Here is a 24,533-nt window from a genome sequence, read left to right as displayed (position 1 = left end):
TTATCTTCGATAAATCGTCGAGTCATGGGGACGGTGAACAGGTTGAGTTTGGCCAGGGTGCATTCTGTTGATTTCTGATGTAAACCATGATTGACTTTTTACTGAAAATACTAATTCAGTTAAATGTATCCTTGCTCGCTGCAGGCTTCCTCCTCCTAGGCTTGCTGTTGCAAACTAGTTTGTTCTTCTTCCGCGGCACGAGTATTTGTGAACGCCAAACACGTTGCCCCAGAGGTCTCTTTCTAGTTCTTCTTGACAAAATCATAACCCCTGACCCCTCCTATTTATTCATACCTGATATTTTGGTCATTGCTTTACCTATGACGTCTGAGGCGATGTTTGTGGCCGCCTTTTTGAGATGCGGTTTTGCTATAGCGAAGCCGGATTTAACTAGGGGTGATACAAAACGAAATAATTTTGAAAATATGGATCCTATCCAGCGTCCGTACATAACTGTTGCCCCATAAAAACCAGGTAAAGCGCCCCCGACCTGGCTTTGGTAATAGGAGACGAAACGGTGTGGGTCCTCTTTCAGGAAAACCATGTTTTCTTGATTTTTTTCCCTTCTCACGTTTTACCACGCTTCAGCGTTGCTGGTGCGACTGGTTGCACTGCTATGAATGATTTTAGCCGCCGTCCTGTGTTTTTATATGCATATTCTGTTTTCGTCTAAACGCTCGGTGTGAGGCCACAGGTCTGAAATGCAGCTTCACAATGCACTTTCCGTATGTAAATATCACTGGGGTGTTCTGATCCGTTTTTATTTCAACTTGTATATTTTCAATGTGTCTCTTGGCAACGGGGATATAGTACGGGTTATAAAAGGTTTGTGTGATAATATCTCCAAACAGGCCCTGGACCTAAACTGTTCGCAAGAGGGGGGCGTGAGCATCCCCCACCATCTGTCGGGTGACAATATCGCTGTAACAATAGAGGTGCTAGAAGCCCGCCTTAAAATCTATAGGATGAGGGGCCTGCCAGTGATCGAATTTGACCCATTTTCCGGGTTCCATACCGAGCATGTATACTATTGGATCAAAAAAATGTATATGGTTCTGAGCTCCAGCCTGGTAGGTGAGTATGTTGGCGGTGCGGTTAACTTTGAAATAAATATCTGAATTTATCTTTCTCAGATGGGCTTCAATCTCTGTGATAAGCTGATTCAAAATAGTGTAGTATCTGCTTCCAATCTGTACGCGCTGGACTTTTTCCTCGCCCGCTTTCCGCCATTCAAAATAAGCCTTTTCTGAGGGGACGTTATACCATGTGTGAGGGTATGAAACCTCTGTCAAAGCCACTTGCCACTGACCTTGTAAATTAATAGGCTCGGCTAAATCCACGCGGAAACATGATATGCTATTATCCTTAGAAACGTTGATGCTAGCATTGGACGGTAGCGTCAGATAAAATCCCTGGTCCTCGGCTATGCGATCCATGTTGCAATGTCAGCCCTCCTGGTGAGAGGCGCTTTCTTTTATACATCATGGAGGTCATCTGCGCTCACCCAGCTGTTGAATTTCTCCGGCCAATTTTTCCAGCGTACTAACACCTGTCTGACTCCCCGGACGGTGCGCCTGCCTAATATTTCACCCACTTGATACATTTTGTTTTTTTGACATTTTCAGCTTTTGAAGCTCCTCAGCATAAAAAAGAACCTCAGACGGGCTCCCCGTCTAAATATTTCAGTTTGAAGACGGGTGGAGATTGTTGTATCACTTCTGTAACTGTAAAGATTTCATCCGTGAAACTTTGTTCATATTTGTTGTCAAACACTCCACGCACTTTGGATATTCTGACATGGTCGCCTTGCTTAAACGCCATCTTGAGTTTTGTGCAGCGTTTGGAATTAGTCCCGTCCAAATTCTGAAATCTGAAACCTGAAAAGCATTACTAGCGGTGACTTCGACAGGGGCCATTTTAATACTTGAATGATAGCTGTGGTTGTAATTTTTGACCAGATCCTGAAGCACATTTACATATCGGAGAGTGTTGTTTCCGGTTAAATATCTCCACATTCTTGATTTTAACGTACGGTTAAACCTCTCAACCACTGATGCTTTTATTTCACTAGCCGTGGAAAAATGTTCAATACCATTTTTATCCATTCACGCTTTGAATTATTTGTTGAAAAATTCTTTACCGTCGTCAGTTTGAAGTCTCTTTGGAATCTGACTCCCCTTTAACACGGACTCGAAAGCTGTTACGACATAGGACTCAATTTTCCTTTTTAAAACCCTGACGTAGGCTCTTTTGGAGAATACGTCGATAACGGTTAATAAATAATTGTAACCGTCATTTTCTTTGGACAAACTCTGTATATCACAAAGATCTGCTTGAAACTGTTTCAGAGGCCTGGTGACAAACAGTCTATTTCTAGGAAATCTTATTCTCACGGGTTTAAGCAAAGCATAAGCATCTTGTTCTGATAAAAAGTCACAAACCTTTTCAACCGGGACCTTCTTACCAGTTTCACTCTCCATAGCTCTATGTAATCTATCTACTCCGGCAAAAGAACCAGGGTGAGCAGGTCTGTAATATACCCGTTTCATTAACTTTTCTTGAGCCATACCTTCCCACACGTAGTGATGCTAAATGAAGGAAAAGACGTCTGTATTCAGGTTTATATATATATATATATATATATATATATATATATATATATATATATATATATATTATTAACATAATCAGGAAAGAAATTACCACAAACTAATTGTAAAAAAATCTTTTAATATATAAAAAAGAAAAGATGTAGAAAATAAAACAGATACCTTGAACAGATACTCTTCTAATACGATGTCACTAGCAAATTTAATATATAAAGAGAAAGACAAGAGAAAACATGTATGTATTGGTTTCAAGACCCCCGCCAGTACTGCGTGATGGCTTCAAGTTGATCTTTTAATTCATAGTTTTCTTAAACCAGCTGATCATACTTGTCAGATTGTATGAAATACACGCTTCACCATCGTCAATTCGTACAGATAAGCCTGTATGACAGCATTAACTGCGTCGATGTCATGATGGATGTTGCGAGCGGCTAGAAACCGTTGAACGGCATCAATGAAATGCTCATAATAAAGTAATTGCATTATACCATAGTAATTGTGTTCATAGAGCTCATTCTCAAGCAGCTTCAAACATCCATGGTCTCTCTGACTAGGACGGTCATTAACGCATCCATAACACATATCGTGCATGTATTTTCCGATCGCTGCGGTCAAAAGACCATACAGCACAGTTTTCACCGCACTGATGAAGCCGAAGTGAATCCACCCGTCGTTTTCATCGGCGCCGCTGTCCCCCTTGTAGCACTGATGCTACTGTCTTTTCTGGTCAGGATTTGACCGTGCTTCCGCCTCTTCTTCTTTGTTCTTCTGCTCTGTCTCCTTTCCTCAATTACTGTGGGTGAGCTCAAGCTCACTAAATCTCTCTATGGGGATTATTGTGCCCCTGGTTGAGTAGAAGATTTACCAGTATGCTCCCTTTCACGGCGTTGTGGTGTTATCCTGTAAATCCTGGGGCACCTGATGTTGAGAGGGCTGAAGTTACTCAGTGGCTGCACACAGACTCCAATGATACCACGTGTCGCCTTTTCTCTTCAGCCTCACCGCGTGTGAAGTGCGTTCTACCACCTGGTAGGGTCCGACCCACCTTGGTTCTGACCACTTTCTTTTGATGACTTTCAGGAGTTCCCACTCTGGCTCTGTGTTTCCTTTGGCACCCTGTGGTGGGACCTGTTTGGTGAACGCTGAAACAATACTGTGGAGAGTACTGTAATAACCACGATGGGACATTGATGTTTCATTCATTGGTTGACATGGAAACCTGGTGTGTGGACCTGAACAAGGTGTTACTCGTGTGGTGTCAGTCCCCATCTCTGAATTACAGAACTTCTGACTGACATCAATGCTACTGTTAAAGCATCAATCCAATCACCCCTAGTGTTTGATTCATCCTCTCAACTTTTCCCTGTGACTGAGGATGATAAATTGTCCCAAAGAGTGTTTCAACCTCAAAACACGTTCCACCTCCTGTAGTTCTTGGTTTTTAAAATGTGGGCCATTGTCTGATCTTATTTTCATGGGAGATCCATGTCTTGGAATGTAATGATTGATTAAACCTTTTACCACAGTTTTGCTGTCTTCTTTTCTGGTTGGCCATGCTTCTGACCATCCAGTGAATACATCCACACACACCAACAAACAAGTACTAAAAAACCTCTGAAAGGGATCTCCATGTTTGTAGAATCAAGAATTATTTAATTCTGGTTTCACCTTTTCCATCCTAGACACCAGCTACTCACACTAATAGAATCAGACTTATTTGCATTATGTTGCCCACTGTTTTTCTATTTTCATAACACTATCCTCACTCACCCTTTTGGAAACAAAACTAATTTTGTTACAGAAATATCAACAGAGAATAGTAAAAAGTCGTCAAAGAGTCAATTCAACTGCAAAGGCTAATCTTTGGTGAAGTAGGAAAAAACACTTCCTCGTATCCTGAATCTAAATCAAAATATTATTCAAATTTATCATACCTGATATTTTCACGAGGTCCCTCAAAGGTTGCGTGAGATCAATGTACCCACAATGTAGTTGTGACAGCAGCCATTTAGTTTCGAAAGATAACGTGTCATTCACGCACTGTAGTTTGGGTTTGTTAGAACGCTTTGCTTGTTGCTGGAGGACACATTGGTTGTTACTGCGGAAATAACACAGCCCAGGAAGGACAAGTTTCCTGGCAATTGCAATTTTATCTTTACTAACCTTAAATGTAACTGGAACACATGAAAGTATTCCCACCTCCGTGGACCTTCTGCTGCTTAATGATGATCAATACGTTCCCGGCCATGGTAACATTTCAAACTCATGTTTGAAATAAACTTATCAGTTACATCACAGACAATTTAAAAGGTAATAGTATATTTTCAGAACAGCAATCCTGCACAAACCTGGTAGGAGCCCAATCAGTTGCCTGAAGGGAACGTTTAACCATGCCCCTAATTCTTTTACCTGGTGCTCAACATGGAGAAAAAGAGAAATATGAGAAATAATTTAATCCGACATCATGTATCGTTATAAATTGTTCAGCAGTAGCAGCTGTCAAACACTCAGGTGCCACATACATATTCCTAGAAATGACTGTCTGTGTTTTATCTTAAAGAATCTTGATACCAGTCTGTGTGGTTCCTGTCGCAGAACAGAGTGACGTGTGGAAGGTCAGGTGGGAAGAAGAGCACGAACCCAGACATTGCATCTTCCATAGCTGGAACACCAGTTGTAGCAGGCTCTGTTCACAGTCCTCCATAGATGTTAGCAATTATTTCTCCCCCTCAGGTCACAACGGCAGACACTGTTTCTTCTCTCAGTTTCATATTCAGTGACAGTCTTAGTCCACAACCCAGAGGCTCAAATGTGGCTCCAGTGTCCACTAAAAGTTCATGCAGTCTTTTCCCCTGGCACCTCGGAATATATAAGGAATAGAGAAAAGGAGGCAATATGCAAGCCTCCTCCTTGGAGTTAATTAAACTGAGGTGACACCTTCAGGGTTGAAGATCCAACTGCTGAAACATCACATGTTCACTTTTTATTTTACTCACTTTCTGTTTTGTTCCCTGTAATTATAATTTAAATAACGGATCTTGTAATACCTTTTTTATTTTTTTTATTTTCTCTTCCTCTCCCCATCCTGAGCCACATTGAAAAATTATGTACCAAATATTTTGTCCCAGCTACCATAATCACAATCAGGCCTATAATGATTTACTTTCATCAGCTGTAATACTGAAGAGGATACACATTTTAACACTATTTCTCTAAATAATTCACCGCTGTTGTGGGTCCCAATCAAATTTAGGAACCACTGCTGGGGGGTTAAGGGAAAATGCTGTATAATCTTCTGCATGCATGCTGCATCTTCCAAGTAAGAAATTACTAAAGACAATAAAGTTTCATCTGGCATGTGAAACATTCGAGCAGTTAATGTTGTTTTTAAATCACAAGAAGGTGCCTCAAACCCTGCCAGTAGTATCCACCTTGGAGGGGAATGTCATTGAAGTGGTATATGAGTATAAATACCTTGAAATTGTAATCGATGACTCCCTCACTTTCAATCCTTATATTGATAAACTTGTGAAGAAATTAAAACTTAAATTGAGTTTCTTCTACAGCAGGTCATTCATTCCTGCTGCTATCAGATTATACAATACTGCAAAATAACTGTAACCACAACTGCAATAACTAATGTGCAATAACTAATGTGCAATAATCTAATTAATACACTGGGCCACAACCCGTGCAATAATCCTGATGTAGTTACTTCTGCTGCTATCACCACCTGAACATATGCCAGTACACATGTATGTATGTATGTACAAATGTATACACGAATGTATATGCACATATATACGTGTAGGTAGGTACATATATATATATATATATATATATATATATATATATATATATATATATATATATATATATATATATATCACTATGTATGTAAATAAGACAGCATATGCCCATCCCTATTTCTTTTGTATTTTTTCGTATCCTTTTTGATCCATTGTATATATGAAGATTCACTGTATATAACTGAAGGCACCCTTCCTACTCTGCACCTTCTTGTATGAACCGATGTGGCAAGTGAATTTCTCCATTGTGAGATCAATAAAGCTTATCTTATCTTTCGTAATAAGAAATGTTTTTCTTTTGGAGTAAAAAAGCGCCTTGGTCTGCTACGTTTTTATCGGTCTTAGATTATGGTGACCTTTTTTTTATAAGAATGCTAGTTCTTCATGTCTTCAAATGTTGGACTCTGTTTGCCATGCTTCATTACAGTTCATCACAAACTGTAGAGCCATGACACATCACTGTGACCTGTACTCTCAGGTGGGATGGCCCTCTCTCTCTACGAGGAGGGAGAGTCATTGGTATACTTTTATTGGCAAGGCCCTTCTCGGATTACTGCCCTCGTACATTAGTACCTTACTTACACAGAAAAGCATGGTCTCTTATGCCCTGAGATCCAATGATCAGCTGTTGCTCACGATTCCTTTGGCCCGCACAGAGCTAGGGAAGAAAGCATTTAGCTACGTAGCTCCTTGTTCGTGGAATTTTTTACAAAGAGACTGGAAGTTGACAGAGTTTTTATCTTTGAATGCTTTTAAGTAGAAAGTGAAAGAATTTCAAACGGCCTCAATTATCTGTAATTGTTTTTTTTATATGTTTTTTTTTGTTTGTGTGTGCCTGTCATTTAATCTAATGTACACCTGTTCAACGAGTAACTTTGATGCCTCTTGGCCAGGACTCCTTTGAAAAAGAGGTTTTTAATCTCAATGGGATTTGTTTTAATAGAGAGGTTAAATAAAGGTTAAATAAATAAAATAACATTAATTTCCAATATCATTTGCAGCAGAAGAAGGCCGTACAGCTGCAATACTAGGGATTATATTCACCAGGCATATCACCTAATCAGAATCAGTATCAGAAACACTTCAATAATCCTGTTTCAGTAATGAATAAGGATCATATTTCTCTGCTCCTAAATTATTTTGTAACAAGAGCATCTGCACTTTAGTGGGACTTTAAGAACGTGTCTACAAAGAATAAATACTTTGAGATCTGTCCTTTAATTTTTTCCTGTTGATTTCTGCCGCTCTGCAAAGTTTAACTTCTGTAGTAAAACAATTCAAACCAGTAACATTTATCATAAATTCTTAAACATCAGCAACTCCATCTGAGGATAACTCCAAAACTGATGTATGGCTAGACCTAGGGCTGATAAAATCTATCCAATCAACCGGGTTGCACTTTTACCTAACATCTTTAAGCTCCATTTTAACTTTTAACTTTTGGTGATACCTAGACCTACAATTAGCAGAAGTAGTTAGTGAGCATTTCCAGGATTAAAGGACTAATGTCTCAGCATGACCTGAAAAAGCTAATCCATGCATTTTTTTGTAGTCAAATTGATTACTGCAACGTTGTTTTCACAGGTCTGCCTAAAAAGTGGATCAGACAGCTGCACCTGATCCAGAATGCTGCTGTCCGCGTCCTCACTAAGACCAAGAAAGTAGAGCACATCACGCCGGATCTAAAGACCTTACACTGGCTCCCTGTATCTCAGTGGATAGACTTTAAAATCCTTCTGTTAGTTTATAAATCCCTGAATGGCTTAGCACCTAAATACATCACAGACTTGTTATCAGTGTATCAACCCTCCAGACCACTCAGGTCTTCTGGCTCCAGCCTACTCTGCATACCTAGAACCAGAACTAAACACAGAGAAGCAGCATTTAGTTACTATGCCCCACTTATCTGGAACAAACTTCCAGAAAACTGTAAAAAGGCTGAAAGCCTAAGTTCCTTTAAATCAAGACTAAAAACACATTTGTTTAGGACTGCATTCGACTGCACTAGTTAAATAGTCGAATGCAAATTTTTTTCTTCAACATTTTTTTCCTTCTTGCTTTTTTCTGCTTTATTTCCTGTATTTTGATCATGTAAAGCACTTTGCATTGTCTGTGTACTGAATTGTGCTATATAAATAAATTTGCCTTGCCTTGCCTAGCTAATTCCTGCTTTCTTTTGATCAACCAGATTTAAGTCTAGTGTATTATATTCAAACAATGACTTTCAAACTATTAAAATTTTAATTTCAATTAATCTTGTATTTTATCTTTTTATTTCTGAAAGTATAAAAGCTCATTTGAGAATTTTAATATGCACTTTTTCAATTCAATTAAATTTTATATATATAGCGCCAATTCACGAAACATGTCATCTCGAGGCACTTTACAAATTCAAAATCAATCATATTATACAGATTGGTCAAAAATGTCCTATATAAGGGAACCAGTTGACTGCATCAAAGTCCCGACAAGCAGCATTCACTCCTGGAGAAGCGTAGAGCTACAGGGAGTGTCGTCAGCATTGTCCATGGCTTTTCAGCAATTCCTCATACTGAGCAAGCATGAAGCGACAGTGGGAAGAAAAACCACCCATTAGCGGGAAGGAAAAACCTCCAGCAGAACCGGGCACAGTATGAACGGTCATATGCCTCGACTGACTGGGGGTTACAGAAGACAGAGCAGAGACACAACAAGACAGACAAAAAAGCACAGAAGCACACATTGATCCCGTAATCTGTTCTAATAAATGACTAGTTAAAGTTATGCCTGTACAAAAATATTATTATTTTTTTTTAAAAACACTTTTCAGAATTGGAATGACAACATCCTGGTGCCATAAAATTATAAATTCTTGCCAATAATGGGCTAAATCGCAAATTATAACGCACTGATGTTTACACAATGTATAAACAATTGTGTAAATAAATAAATATTTCATACTGAAATATTTTTAACTCCTAAACAAAGATAAGTTTTATTGTTCATTTATCTATTTGTTTTTTACTGTCTCTTATACACCCTGAACGGTCCCTTAGTTTGTCAAATGCAGAGATAGAAGGTCTGCCCCTGGAGGGGAGGGCTGCGCACTGAGCAGCAGGCGGGACATATCAACTATCAGTGACCAATCCTCGGCTGTTTTCAATGAGGTTGGGGCTGTAGATGGAGTAACAGATGACGCGCATGGTTGGTGGGTGTTTCTAATAATGTGTTGTTCCTGGGGGTGTCACCAGGAACCGTTAACTTTCCGCCCAACACGTCCTCGCCATAAACATTTAGATGTTTACATCATGGTTAGATTTGTTTATTCAATTCAATTCAATTCAATTTTATTTATATAGCGCCAAATCATGAAACATGTCATCTCAAGGCACTTTACAAAGTCAAGTTCAATCATATTATACAGATTGGGTCTGATTATACAGATTGGTCAAAAATGTCCTATATAAGGAAACCAGTTGATTGCATCAAAGTCCCGACAAGCAGCATTCACTCCTGGGGAACCGTAGAGCCACAGGGAGAGTCGTCTGCATTGTACATGGCTTTGCTGCAATCCCTCATACTGAGCAAGCATGAAGCGACAGTGGGAAGAAAAACCACCCATTAACGGGAAGGAAAAACCTCCGGCAGAACTGGGCTCAGTATGAACGGTCATCTGCCTCGACCGACTGGGGTTACAGAAGACAGAACAGAGACACAACAAGAGAAACAAAAAAGCACAGAAGCACACATTGATCTAGTAATCTGTTCTACATTAGATGGTAGTAGCGGGTGAGCCGTCTTCTCTGGATGATGTCACAGTTAACAGAACGCCAGACCAGGTGTACCTACTATGAAGAGAAAAGAGAGAGAACAGAAAGTTAAAGCAGAAATGACAACACATAATGCATAATTGAAGAACAGTAGAACTCAATAGAGTGAGAAAATTAGATCCTGATATACTCCAGTAGCCTAAGCTTATAGCAGTAAAACTATAAAGGTAGGTGACAATATCATATCTATTGTCCTGTTTTAAGTTCAACTGTCACTCTGTGGTTCGCCTCAGCTCAGCGTAACTGGATAACCACAAATGATTGTAACAGATGATGTGTTTAATGTGGCCGTCTAATATTTTGATGCTCTTCTAAATTCCTCTTTTGGCAGCAGTAAAATTCTTAGTCAAAAATTTCCCATATTCTTCAAATATGCTGTTTGCCATTTTATTAATGTTCTAAAATTGCAATATACACTCACCGGCCACTTTATTAGTAACGGGTTGGACCCCCTTTTGCCTTCAGAACTGCCTCAATTCTTCATGACATAGATTTAACAAGGTGCTGGAAGCATTCCTCAGGGAGTTTGGTCCATATTGACATGATGGCATCACACAGTTGCCGCAGATTTTGTCGGCTGCACATCCATGATGAGAATCTCCCGTACCACCACATCCCAAAGATGCTCTATTGGATTGAGATCTGGTGACTGTGGAGGCCATTTGAGTACAGCAAACTCATTGTCATGTTCAAGAAACCAGTCTGAGATGATTCCAGCTTTATGACATGGCACATTATCCTGCTGAAAGTAGCCATCAGAAGTTGGGTACATTGTGGTCATAAAGGGATGGACATGGTCAGCAACAATACTCAGGTAAGCTTTGGCATTGCAACGATGCTCAATTGGTACCAAGGGGCCCAAAGAGTGCCAAGAAAATATTCCCCACACCATGACACCACCACCACCAGCCTGAACCTTGATACAAGGCAGGATGGATCCATGCTTTCATGTTGTAGACGCCAAATTCTGACCCTACCATCCGACTGTCGCAGCAGAAATCCGTTAATTGACCAAATACCTATAATACATTAAAACATTATTTTTTTTTACAGATTACAGGAGATGGATATATATATTTTTCAGTTCAGCTTTATTCTCATGTAAACACAAACATTTAAACAAAAAATACCACAGTGTCCTGGTGTTTGCTCCCCTGGACAGGCAGATCCATGGATGACATCCTGGAGATTTAGGAAGGAGAGGAACAATAAACATAGGTGTAATATCTTCATTACACTTGTATCTGATATGTCCATACCCTGTTCAACATTTGTAAAAAATAAATAAATAAATATATATATATATATATATATATATAATAATAATAATAATAATAATAATAATATATATATATATATATATATATATATATATATATATATATATATATATATATATATATATATATACTAATTAAATAACTATATGAAAAGTAAACTAAAACATTAATGACCATAATTTGATTTATGTTCAAGGTAGGGTGGGCAACTTGCACATGCACAACAGCATCCCACCTCTTCTCAGAGGAATTGCTTTAAAGAATCTCCCAGTTACAAGGCTTTTCTAATAAATAACATTACTCAGTTACTTTATATTTTACACTTTAATCCTTCTGGATAAACTTCAGTAAGCCAATTGAGTCTAGGCCAGGTATCTAACTTATGTTTACCTATTGCATTTGGCTGCAAAAGTGACTGCAGTATCCAGGGTTAGGGTCTTCAGAGTGAATACCTTGCAGCACTCCCCTTTTTCCTTTCCCAATATATCCTGTAGAAAAAAATGAAATAACAACAAAAAAACAAAACTAAACAAAAAGCACACTGATCAATGGCAATTACACTCTGTGTTGAATGACAAATTAATACAATACCGTTTGGATCGATATAGATTGAAGACTATAAAGTTTGAAATATATATACCAGGTGTGTTTTTTTTGTACACAGTTCTGCATTCACAGCATGTCTCAATGCTGTACATGGTGTAGAACTCCTCCTTGTATGACAACGAAAACCTGCCCCAATTAGCAACACCTGTAAAAACCAAATTATACACAAACAGTGAACATTTCCAAAGAGCTGGTGAAAATATGCATAAACGATAACACTGTACCCTTAATTACAGCACTTACTGTCAAGCCACTGAAAATGCACCCGTCTCCTGAAACCTACAGTGGACATGATGTCTCTGAAGGTGGTGCAGACCAGCCCCAGTGTCATGTAAGCTTGATCTCCTTCCAGGAGTACCACTTCCCCGAGGATCTCAGAGAACAGACATGCTGACAACTGTGAAATGTAAGTTAGGCAAAACAAAATATATTAAAAGATAATCATGCTGATCATCAAGGCATAAATTTGGAGGAATGAGAGCATGGAAAATTAATGACAACAAACATATTGTATTTCCCTTGTGTTTTAATTCATCTGGTGTGTTGTATTCAGTGTTGTATTCAGCAGTGTTATGTGCTTGGAGTTTAAGAAAGTTATTAATAGATTACCTCCAATATGAAACATCTGTCATCTTTGGGAAACACAACCTTTTAGGGGAGAAAGGGAAGAAATATGTATGTTTATATGAAATAATCTGGATTTCATTAATAAGTCGATCATAAACAGAAGAATAGCACCAAGATCACCTCATGTTTCCTCTTTCTGGACTTTGGGATCCTGTATATTGGCTCCAGTGACCCTTTCAGTAATGCTGTAGCCTCGCTAGTCCAGTGTGCAAACCTCTGCCCATGGCTGTACATTCATGACAGAATAAAAGAGATTAAAGTAATGTGGAAGTCATTTTGTTGTTTTGGGAACTATATTTACAGTTATCTTACCCTTCAATCTGGAATCGTTCCATCAGACTAATGCACCACCACTTCCAAATGTGTACCATGTCCCTCTAAAAGAAATTATTTTAATTACTCAAAAAAATGATAAAGCATGTTCTAGCTTATACTTAGCCTTGTAGAAATTGCAAACAAGTGGTATAGGAAATTTTATTTAAGATCCTTTTTGTACTTGGTCACATGTCAGAAGAAAAAATACTGACCTCAGTAAACAAGAATGGAGCACCTGTGCTGATGCTGAGGGCATACTGTGAAAATCAAATATCTATTCAGTTATGGTGGATTAAAATTATACAAAAAAACATTTCAATAGAGACTAGATTTTTTTTTACCATTAATATAAAGATGCCACAACAGTTTCCGGTGGTCTGGTGAGGGAAACTCTGAAAGAATAGAGCAAACATCAAAGAAGAATGTACCAATGTTACAATAAAAATAAAAATGCAGATTTAAGTTTAAAAATACAATCCTAATACACTGGAGAGGTATACCTCGATGTCTTTTCCAAACTTAGTTGTCCAATGGCTTGGAGCAATGTGATGAGTGAGGTCACTGTTAACATCATTAGAAATGCAAATGAGTCACCTCTTACATGTATTAATTTCAGAAAACAGCCACTGAAGAGGACTGAAAAATAATTTTATAGCCATTGAACGAGGCTCAACTTTGAAACAGCCTTTAAACGAGGCTTTAAGCTAATTTTTCTACAACCCAAATATTGCAATTCATAGTATACTCAGTCAGGCAGACTTGATAGCAACGGTTAGAAATTAAATTTTTGTCATTTGGCCAATGTGTTGTGTACCTGCAAATTTTGAATACTATGAATTCTTTAGAACTCCCATGCTGAACAAGCCACAGAACAGGGCTGATTGTGACGTTACAAAACCTAAAACTGCTTTGGAAATGACTGTCGCCAAAGCCATCTGGTTTGAGAGACTCCAGCAAAAAGAGCTCTTTCTTTGCTGGCTTCAGTACCTGTGAACCATTTTCAAATAACCTTAAGTTATCCTACGCAGAAAAAAATTGACAAAACTACAGAATACATTGAGCAAAATTTTAATTTGATAGTTCACACAATCTGAAATGGACTCACGCAGAGCAAATAGTGATCGGCGTTTCCTTGCTGTTGGCTCCAGGCAGGGATGATTATGTCTTTTGACAGGTCACGCTTTTGAACAAGTGAATTTGCAGAATTGTATATCAAGACATATTAAGGTGTGTAAAGTAATACAGAGGGTCAAAGGAATAAAACAACTTACGAGAAGAGCGGCCTCTGGCTCCCCCATTTTGGACTTCCATGTTGGAACAACGTACATGTCTACAATGTGGACATCTTTTCCCTACAATGATAAAAATTACAAATTCATAATGGTAAACTGGATTAACAACAGCAACGTTTCACTGTTTAGAATAGACTAATTAGAAGAAAAAAATTTAAACTATAAGGGCTTAATTCTACATAATGTTTGTTTTAATACATGACAACCATACACGTCTTTGGGCAGCTTCTTGAATTAGCTTGAAGCATGCGTTTCCAATCTGCAACAGAGTTAAAAATAGTAAAGACTTTGTGGATTCATCTGAAATCAATTACAACAGCTTTAATATACCTACATTGGATCCCATACATTGGGGAAGACCCAAGCTCCAGAAGTGTTCCCGTGTCAGGCAGACATCCCCATCTTTGGCAATAAGCTCTGCTCTAGACCGGTTTAAAGGTATACTATGCAACCGGGGTTGATTTTTGTTTGTTGTTTGTTTTGAGCTTAGCAGACAGGCGAACGCAACGAAAAGTGGAAAAAACGGCAGTACAAACAATGACTAACACAGTGAAGGTATGAACATCAAGCTTCCCGCAGCGCTATCTTGGCGAGGCGGCCGCCGTCGCTGCCAGTTTTATTATTATTATTATTTTTTTAAATTTTTTTTATGTTGGCGAGACGCTACCGCCACCGCCTCGCCAAGCCGCAGCCGCCTCGCCGCGGCCGCCGCGGTAGCGTCTTGCCAACATAAAAAAACAAAAAAAATAAATAAATAAAATAATAATAATAATAATAATAAAACTCGATATGCTTGCATGTTTATTTGACGTTAACACGCGGTTCTTTGTTGTTGCTTTCGCGCGTGCATATAGTGAATGGCAGGGCAAAAACACATGGAGTTCTCGCCGTAAAGCGAGACTTCTCTGTGTGCGGGCCGTGAGCTCTTGCAATTGCAAGTGCGGTATTTCCCCCACAGACCCCCAGGGCGGCCGAGAAAACCTTTGTTCGACCTGAAATGACTAATTTAATCATCCAAAACGGTATGGAACACATTAATTAACTGAAAAATGTTGCATAGTATGCCTTTAAACTCATTGGTTAACTGCGCCCTCTCGAAGCGAGAGGGCGCAGTACTTTAAATCAAGTACATATTTGAGCTACAAATAATAAATTGTAAATAAAATTAAAACCAGCAGAAAACAAATTGAGATCTAATCAATACCCATTCATTAAATAATTTACAGGACACACATATATACCTACCAGCATGGCTTGGACTGGATTGAAATCATTCAAATATCCCAGAGAAAGGCCAGTAGTCATGGTCACGTACTGACTGCTGCAGCACCAGTGGGTCAGAAATGGGCTCCTGTTCAGCTATAAGTGGTTATAAAAAAACACTTGCAGGGGATTGTTTTTTATAGTTTAAAGACTAAGGGACATCTTGAGTACAGTTACGTTTTGTTTCTTACTTCCATGGCAAAATTAAATGAACAAACTGTATTTAAATTTGTACCTTGGAAGTCATCTCCCTAAGGAATTAAAACTTCTGGCACTTTGGACTCTGAAGAAAAGAACAAAGTATTATGAAGGTAACCTATGACTGTGAAAGTACAGCGAGTCTTTAAATTGCTAATCCTAATACCTCTCAATGTAGGGCGTATGAAAGGCTTCAGCTGTGAAACATTTGTGTTTTGTTTCAGCTGAGCACCTGTTTTGCTGGACAGCGTTGCCACACCCTTTTCTGAAATGGAGGTAATGACGTATGGTCCAGACCAATTGGCTTCAAGTCGCCCTCCTTTTCGGCCTTCCTTTCTTTTATTTGCTTTGAGGACCTCATCACCAATTTTGAAGTGGAAGGATTTCAAGTTCCCTCTTTTTTTTGTCTCATACGCCTTCTTTTGTCTGTCCTGCGCGTTTTTAATGTTCTGGTAAATCTGAGAAAATATCAAATGATGTTTCTTATAATGTTATGATTATTTAAAACATAATACATAACTCCATAGACATATATTTCCGTTTCACCATCACCTTTGCATGGAGATCTGCAATGTCTGCAGCCTTGGCCTCCAGGTCTTCTTCTGTCTCCTCAATCACCACGACACGTTTGTCATCATCCCCTTTTTCTTGTGTTGTGTTGTTTATTACACCTGGTGTGCGGGGGTGTCTTCCAAACAGAGCACAATAGGGTGTTTACTTTGTAGATCTCTGAGAAAAAAATACAATCATTAGCATTTTACAGTCTTCTATGTCCATGTGTTGATGGAAACCTTCATACGGATCAGCAAGATTTCTCTCAATCCTCAAATTTTGCAAGAATAAAGTGCCATTTGAGTGATTCTGACCAATCTCTCTTGATTTTTTAATTAATACATGGACATGTCGTGGACATGTTGCTGGTACACTGTCTTACACACCTGTTTGGATGTGTTGATGCCTGCTACTACTCCCCGTAGATGGATGTCCCAGTCGTTTTGATCCTCCCCACAGTATTTGGCTAGTGCAGTCTTGATATTGCGGTTGGTGTGCTCATCCTGTCCATTGGCCTGGGGATGGTAGGCTGATGTAATACAGTGCTTGACACCCAAAGCTTCAAACACACCACGGTTGACCTGTGAACACATTTGTATAGCTTTGAGTGATACAATATGATTCATTACAAATATACATTATTTGTAAATAAAACTGTACCTCATTTACAAATTCCCGCCCCTGGTCGGTTATAATCCTCACTACCAGTCCAAAGTCAAGCAAAATATTAACAATTTTTTTGGACACCTCAGTGGCACTTTTGTTGTAGAGGGATTTTGCCACCACCCACTTGGTGAATAGATCTGTGGCAGTTAGAATGAACCTGCAACATACAAGCAGATTGTTTTGAACATAATTTGTATCCATGACTGTCATGTTCTCTGTTCTCTTTATCAAAAATGTAATATTACCAAGTTCTGCAGATGTTTCCACGTTCTCAAGTTCCTGAGCTGTTCCTCGTTCTCAAGTTCCCGCTGCTGTTACACGTTCTCAAGTTCCCGCTGCTGTTCCACGTTCTAAAGTTCTGCAGCTGTTTCCACGTTCACAAGTTCCTGAGCTGTTCCACGTTCTCAAGTTCCCGCTGCTGTTCCACGTTCTCAAGTTCTGCAGCTGTTTCCACGGTTTCAAGTCCTCCGCTCCAGAGTTTCCTCCCTGTCAGTCACCCATTACTCCTCCTGTCAGCCAGCTTCTGCACCCTTCATCTCCGTCCATAAAAGACTCTGGTTCCTCTCGTCATAAACCCTCCATTCTGTTCAATAAACTCACTTCTAAGAACTAGCTCTGTGTGTGCCGTGCTGTGTCCGGGTTCATCCAAAGACAAATCCTGACACAATGTAGGGACTATAATAAATGAAAAGCATCACAGTTTAAACAGAACTTGGCAAATCTAATAGCATAGCCTAATTTTCATTCAGAAGAATAAACAATTAGAAAAATCTTACCCATTTTTTGACATCCTCTCGTAATGTTTCCCAGTGGTAGGAAGCTAACACCTTCTCTTCTGTGCGGCGCCTGCCATGATGTCCTCCGCTACCAAGGTTGTCATGGCAACTCCTTAAAACCTCACAAACCTGAGCTTGAAACACCACCAGACGAAGCTTGCCCTGGTAGTTGTAATACAACTGCCCATCTAACGCAACAAATAAAACATTCATTTAGATACTGCTCCAGAAACACAGTTTAATTCATATTTTTGCACATTTGTCAGTCACACTGGTACTTACTTTTAACGGTATAATGTTTTGAAGTCTTAAGAATGGTTGCCTTTCTGGTATCAGGACTTGAACAGGATGTAGTTAGGCTGTGGTAAGTCCCTTTTGAAAGATAATGAAGAATTTCTTCGTAAAAATGATCCATGGTTAATAAACCGCAAAACCGCTCTCGAAAAATACCTACAATACCGCTATAATTACGTCAGTAAATTGTCCGGACTAAAGTCCCTTAAATGAAAGTTCGTCATGGGCGTTCCATTTTTTTCGGGTCACGTGATCTCCTGCGGCCATTTTGGGTCTAGGCTCAGCTAAGCTCAGCGCATTTACAACACTGCGAGCGACCGATTTCTTTTTGAGTACTTTTCAAAACTTTTCGAGTATTTCTTTATTTCGAAAATAAGCCACCATGCCAGGGTGTTGTGCCCACGGCTGCAACAACAGCACTGATAAAGGGGCGCGGATGTTCCGTTTTCCAAGTGATGAAGAGCGGCGTTTATTGTGGATCAACCGAGTCAGTCGCTTGGACCAAGAGACGAACAAAACTTGGAGACCTACAACAAACTCTCGTTTGTGTGAGGTATGTGGGCTTTTTTTTCTGAAGTCAGGGTTTCCCGCAGCGCTAAGTTTGGCGGCCGCCTCGCCAATATAAAAAAAAAAAAAAAAAAAAAAAAAAAACCGCGCAAAGCTTGTCTCTCCCCGCCAGTCCCCAACCACTAAGCCGGGCATACACTGTAAGAGTTTTTCAGTCGTGGTACTTATATACATCTCAAACTGTACGACGGAACCGCGGGTTTAAAAAGTTCACCGCTCACGATCTGTGCGGCGCGACGCTCGGACGCAACAGGTGTTATGCCGAAAAGTGCATCCCTGCCGAGAAATGCATCCCCTGTCGCGGGAGCGCGCCTCGCTCTGTACAGCTGAATATCGACGAAGAAAACGGATTAAAATGTGACCAACGGAGTTACTTGTTCTTATATTAGTGATATCAAAACGTTTGAATATACCTCTTGTGTGAAAAAAACGGTGTTTATTTGGCAGATTCGTTTACAAAACGGGTGTAATGAACACCATTAAATCCAAAGTTTTTATTTGAGGTATGGCTGATTTATTTGTTGTGGTCTCTTGTCATCCACATACAACAATAAACCGTGAGAACCGACGTGAGTTTTGAAACTGCAAAGCTTTGTCTTAAACGGAAGATCAAACTGCATAAACAGCACAGCGTTCATAGACTAGTGTGATGCATTCGCGACTGTCAGAAAGCTATGGTGCATTCAGGAGCATGGGACATTTCAAACTTACAAGGAAAGAGGCATAAAACGGAAAAGAACTTAACTCATACAATAATGTATTTTTCCAGAAAATAGCGTGACCTTTCTAACAATACTAAATGCTCTATACTTGTATTTATGATATTGTTTTTGATTATGCACATCTGCTAGCTTTTTATTCTGAAAATTCTATAATATTACAACAGCAAATTATCAAAGTTCTTCAAAAGCCTGTTTAAAAGTTCCAAATGGGGCTGCAGATCATACAGCAACAATTGCCCTGTCATTGTTTTAACGGGCAGAATTTGCATTTGCTGACACTTATCCTTTAACTAAAGATGGATATACAGGAATAAAGTCATACAAGTGCCAACCCCTCATAGATGGCAGGGGGTGTGTTTTTTGGCAAGGGGCTGCCAAAAAGAATCCCCCTGGTTTTTAATCTAAAAATTGTCCCAGACTCATGAAATTCATATTGGTAGCTCAGAACACACGTGTAAACATGTAGGAAATGTTAAATCAGCAACAAGTGTATATTTAAGTAAAATAGCAGGGGGGTGCGTTTTTTGGCAAAGGCCTGCCGGAAAATGCACCCCCTATGTTTTTAATCTAAAAATTGTCCCAGAATCAGGAAATTCATACTGGTAGCTCAGAACACACCTGTAAACATGTTTGAAATGTTAAATCAGCTGCAAGTTTAAATTTAAGTAAAATAGCGGGGGGGGGGGGGGGGGGGGGGGGGGTGCGTTTTTTGGCAAAGGCCTGCCGGAAAATGCACCCCCTATGTTTTTGAAAGAGATTCTGTAGAAAGTTTGCTCCTTAATCAATCTGTTCAAAAGCACAAAGTTTTTAAATACCGTTATTTTTCGTTCTCCATTTTCAGTTTTACAATAGCAGTAAAATGCAACATTTACAAATGCATTTTAATGCAAAATTATTATTTAAATCAAAGAAACAAAATACTAAACTGCAAAACATTACCAAGAATGCTTTAAAGAAATATTTATCTTAATAACAGTAATAATATTCGTTACTATAATTTTAACAATGACAGACAGGAAAACAACAATGCTGTTACTTAATCACAATGTATTAAACAGCACTGATTCCGATTGTGTGAGCTCCATTACACAATTTTACATAATTCAAATTTTGTATATGGATATCTATTTAACATATGCCTGAAACTTGTCTATATGAAAAGGGTTAGATTAATTGATTTGTTTATTTATGTTGAATGTATTTGTTCCTTCTTTTATATTTTTTTCCCCCTTTAAATAAAATAACAACAGAGTAGGTGTGGCCAAATTGGCGCATTATTTGAATAGCTGTATGGTTTATCCCACTGTTATTGGTCTTGACTAATCGCTATATGATGGATCCCCAGCTTTTTAAGGCGATATATGAATACAGGGTAAATAAGTCCTACCAAAGTGGCTTGTCAAAACGCAAAAAGGCAGAAATTCGCAGAAAGACATCAAATTACCACGTTGAAGGTGAGTCCCCTATGCATCGTCATCGCCCAATGGCGTCGTGGTTAAACACGCACAACTTCTCAAGATATTGAGAAGTAGAATGCCTTGAAACTATGGACTAAAATGCAAGATTAAAATTGTTTTTTCTTAATATATTTGTTACAACCTCTTCCAGTCAGGCCTTTTTTATACCTGATGATTTACGTTCGGAATGTCAAAGCAGGCCGACCCCCGCGCCTAAGAAAATACAATTAAACAGTGCCGCATTAACGCCCATCCATCCATCCATCCATCCATCCATCCATCCATCCATTTTCCAACCCGCTTAAATCCCTCATGGGGTTGCGGGGGTGCTGGTGTCTATCTCCAGCGTTCACTGCCGAGAGGCAGGGTACACCCTGAACAGGTCACAAGTCTGTCGCAGGGCAACACAGAGACAGAACCCACAACTTTCCTGCTGCAAGGCAACAGCACTACCCACTGCGCCACTGTGCAGCCCGCTGCAATAACGTGTGCTGCTAATTTCTAAGCAACATATGAGCAAATCAATAAATAAAAAGGAGAGCTAATCAGCGAAAAGGCGAAAAACTTCAGCTGTTAAGGTTGGAATTAAACCTTATTGCCCACTCAGAGTTGAGTAATGTCATAATTTTGCATTAATGTAAGCATTTAATCCTAGTTACAAAAAGTCATGTGTCTTTTCCATTGCTCCAAATCATAATGTATAATGTAGAGAAATAATACAGGAACAGAAGAAACGGCTTTCAATAATTTAACATATTTTTATGCATAATAAACAATAGAATTGTAATTAAAATAACACTCATAAATTGCAGGAAAATACAATGTCATATAAAAAAGGTTGTGTCCTATTCCAAAGTGCTCATTATATGCAAAATAATTTGCCTTGGTCATGCTCATCTCTGGCATGATCAGTTCCTTGTATTGACTTAACAATAGCTATGCTAATTCCTTTCTCAAATTGTTGACATTTGATTGTATCTAAAAAAAATGTAAATGTTTTCCAGGGGAATCTTTGTTTTATATGAGGGGTCCAGAAAAAAAACAACTATTAAGGTAAATGGTGGTGAAGAAGCAAATGCCATCTTTATCAACCTGCACGCAAGCCCCACAGGAAGTCACAATGGCCAAAGAAGAACGAGAGATGCCATTTCACAACGCTACTATTGGCCTGGAATGACCAAAGACATTGATCAATGGGTAAAAACGCATATACCTGATTACATGTATACACCTGTCAAGTTATTTACCTCTAAAGCTATATCTCTGTTGCAATGTGGGTTTGCCCAAGATTGTTTCTCTAGTTAAATGCCAGGAGTATTTTCAGATGTGTGTATTTATTACTTGTGCAAATATATTTGTAACACCAATTTAAAAAAATTAACACAATATCCTAATACAAAGCTTTATTAGTTAGGACAATGAAGAAAGAACAAACTGCCTATAAACACAATTACAAATATCTTGTTAGAAATTACACTGTTAAAATATAAATTTTACTTTACATTTGTTTTACCTTTTTGAACAAAATACATTTGTAAACCCCCTACATAAAACCAATGATGACATTTCTATAAAGAGTCAAAACACAGAAAGGTGACCCAACTGTATCATAACCAAATTGTGTTTTGCTTCTTTATCAACTTCTACATCTACAGGTATCTGAATGTGCCTACTGCCAGTCTGCTCAGAAGAACATAAAGGAAGCTGTAGAGCAAACCCCAATAAAGGTATTAGTTTTAAATGAATTTATTTTATGTTCCAAGACTTACTCTTGTCTTCATATCATTATACTTAATAGAAATACCAAATATTCTCAATGTCTTCACTTGAAATGCCCTGTGTACTGCTTTTATAAACTACTTTGCTTCCAAAGGTTTTTGTCAAACATTTTTGCATGGAAATATTATCTGTTATTATGATTGCAACACCAACATAGCAAAGTGGTTATCTAGTACTTTTTTTATTATTATTATTATTTCAGGTTACACAGCCGTTTGAACTTGTAGGGATGGACTTGATTGGCCAACTAAAGGAAACAGCCACTGGACACAAGTATATTTGTGTAATGATAGATTATTACACAAAGTGGACACAGGCTTACCCGATTAAGTCCAAAACTGCAGAGGAGGTCACAAAGCAAATTCTGAAGTTTGTTCATCAGTTCGAGGCGCCCAAACGAATATTAACAGACCAAGGGACAGAGTTTGTGAATGCAGTAAATTCTTTTTTTTATTACTACTTCATGCATCATCAAAGTATTGGATGCTGATAAGCAACTCACACACTACCTATGTTTTGAAACAGATAAACAAAAATGTATGTGAGAAACTGGGTATAAAACGCAGTCTGTGTGCACCCTACCATCCTCAGACAAATGGACTTGTTGAAAAAATTAACGGCACAATCCAAAGGTAATGGTGGAAAGCTTTATTTCAAAAGTACAGTAATTATTTCACAAGGTAACATACTTCATATGATCTTGATTACCATGCTTCTATTAGGTGTTTGTGCAAACTTGTGGGGACCAAACCGGAGACATGGGATGAGTATTTGGATGCAGTGATGTTTGGGCTTCGGACCAAAAAACAGATGACCACCAAGTTTACTCCATACTTTTTAATGTTTGGGAGAGAAGCACGCTATCCAATCCAAATGCCAGAGGAATACCAGGTTTGCAATGCTAAAAACAGTAAATCTTTTAATGGTGGAAATGCATATGCATTGCCCATATGTTATAAAACTCTGAACTGTTTACTCTTTGTAAAGGTCAGCAGCAGTGTTGAAGAACTGATTCAGGAGGAGACTGTGAGCCAAGGCATCAAGCTGCTTGATGAATTAAAAACCATAATTGAGGAAAATGTCTCCAGATCCCAAGAGAAGAGAAAAAGACTAAGTGCATCAAGACAGAAAGAAAGTTTTGTTGTTGGACAGAAAGTCTTAAGGCAAAACGTGAGGAGTCAGCAGCGTAAAGGTGGAAAGCTTGAACCCAACTTTCTCGGTCCGTTTACCATCACTGCAATCCAGGGAAAAAGTGCCGACCTTCTTGGGGAGAATGGATCATTTTTCAAAAATGTCAGTGTTGACCACCTTAAACATTTTTTTGCCACAACAACCACGAGTACCTCATAAAATAACTGCCTCCTTGCCTCAAACATCTTCAGCATCCACCCATGTTGCTCCTCCTTCATCTCCTCCTTCATCTCCCCCTTCATCTCCCCCAACACCCCCAGCATCCACCCATGTTGCTCCTCCCTCATCTCCTCCCTCATCTCCCCCTTCATCTCCCCCAACACCCTCAGCATCCACCCTTGTTGATCCTCCTTCATCTCCTCCCTCATCTCCTCCTTCATCTCCCCCTTCATCTCCCCCAACACCCCCAGCATCCACCCTTGTTGCTCCTCCTTCATCTCCCCCAGCATCCACCCTTGTTGCTCCTCCTTCATCTCCTCCCTCATCTCCTCCCTCATCTCCCCCTTCATCTCCCCCAACACCCTCAGCATCCACCCTTGTTGCTCCTCCTTCATCTCCTCCCTCATCTCCTCCTTCATCTCCCCCTTCATCTCCCCCAACACCCCCAGCATCCACCCTTGTTGCTCCTCCTTCATCTCCCCCAGCATCCACCCTTGTTGCTCCTCCTTCATCTCCTCCCTCATCTCCTCCCTCATCTCCCCCTTCATCTCCCCCAACACCC

The 24,533-nt window shown here is 39.2% G+C and overlaps 1 protein-coding gene and 2 long non-coding RNA genes across 3 annotated transcripts; all 3 read right to left on the bottom strand.

Annotated features, from left to right (window-relative positions):
- Positions 1-11,355: 11,355 nt before the first annotated feature.
- LOC105922774 lies at positions 11,356-13,582 on the bottom strand. The gene is made up of 10 exons (XM_036135683.1): positions 13,556-13,582; positions 13,397-13,447; positions 13,268-13,312; positions 13,053-13,117; positions 12,861-12,966; positions 12,723-12,761; positions 12,357-12,510; positions 12,148-12,258; positions 11,898-11,995; positions 11,356-11,409 (listed from the first exon to the last, which is right to left on the bottom strand). The coding sequence occupies exons 2-9, from the start codon at positions 13,397-13,399 to the stop codon at positions 11,898-11,900; spliced, it is 621 nt and encodes a 206-aa protein (XP_035991576.1). The 5' UTR covers positions 13,400-13,447; positions 13,556-13,582; the 3' UTR covers positions 11,356-11,409.
- Positions 13,583-14,176: 594 nt separating this feature from the next.
- LOC118562813 lies at positions 14,177-14,606 on the bottom strand. The gene is made up of 3 exons (XR_004930817.1): positions 14,559-14,606; positions 14,327-14,407; positions 14,177-14,235 (listed from the first exon to the last, which is right to left on the bottom strand). It is a non-coding gene; the product is annotated as an uncharacterized LOC118562813 (long non-coding RNA).
- Positions 14,607-15,926: 1,320 nt separating this feature from the next.
- LOC105918580 lies at positions 15,927-16,872 on the bottom strand. Its single transcript, XR_001165231.3, has 3 exons — positions 16,747-16,872; positions 16,361-16,537; positions 15,927-16,266 (listed from the first exon to the last, which is right to left on the bottom strand). It is a non-coding gene; the product is annotated as an uncharacterized LOC105918580 (long non-coding RNA).
- Positions 16,873-24,533: the final 7,661 nt, after the last annotated feature.

The sequence above is a fragment of the Fundulus heteroclitus genome, chromosome 4 (genome assembly GCF_011125445.2).
Source record: "Fundulus heteroclitus isolate FHET01 chromosome 4, MU-UCD_Fhet_4.1, whole genome shotgun sequence".
Classification (NCBI taxonomy): Eukaryota; Metazoa; Chordata; class Actinopteri; order Cyprinodontiformes; family Fundulidae; genus Fundulus; species Fundulus heteroclitus.
The sequence above is the reverse complement of the archived record's forward strand: the minus strand, read 5'-3'. Positions and strand labels throughout refer to the sequence as shown.

What these genes read in the sequence shown, in the direction of transcription:
- LOC105922774 (XM_036135683.1), bottom strand. An exon ending in GAACGATTCCAGATTGAAGG is followed by an intron (nt 12,967 to 13,052) that starts GTAAGATAACTG and finishes ATGAATGTACAG; the next exon opens with CCATGGGCAGAGGTTTGCAC. An exon ending in GCATTTTCAGTGGCTTGACA is followed by an intron (nt 12,259 to 12,356) that starts GTAAGTGCTGTA and finishes TGGTTTTTACAG; the next exon opens with GTGTTGCTAATTGGGGCAGG.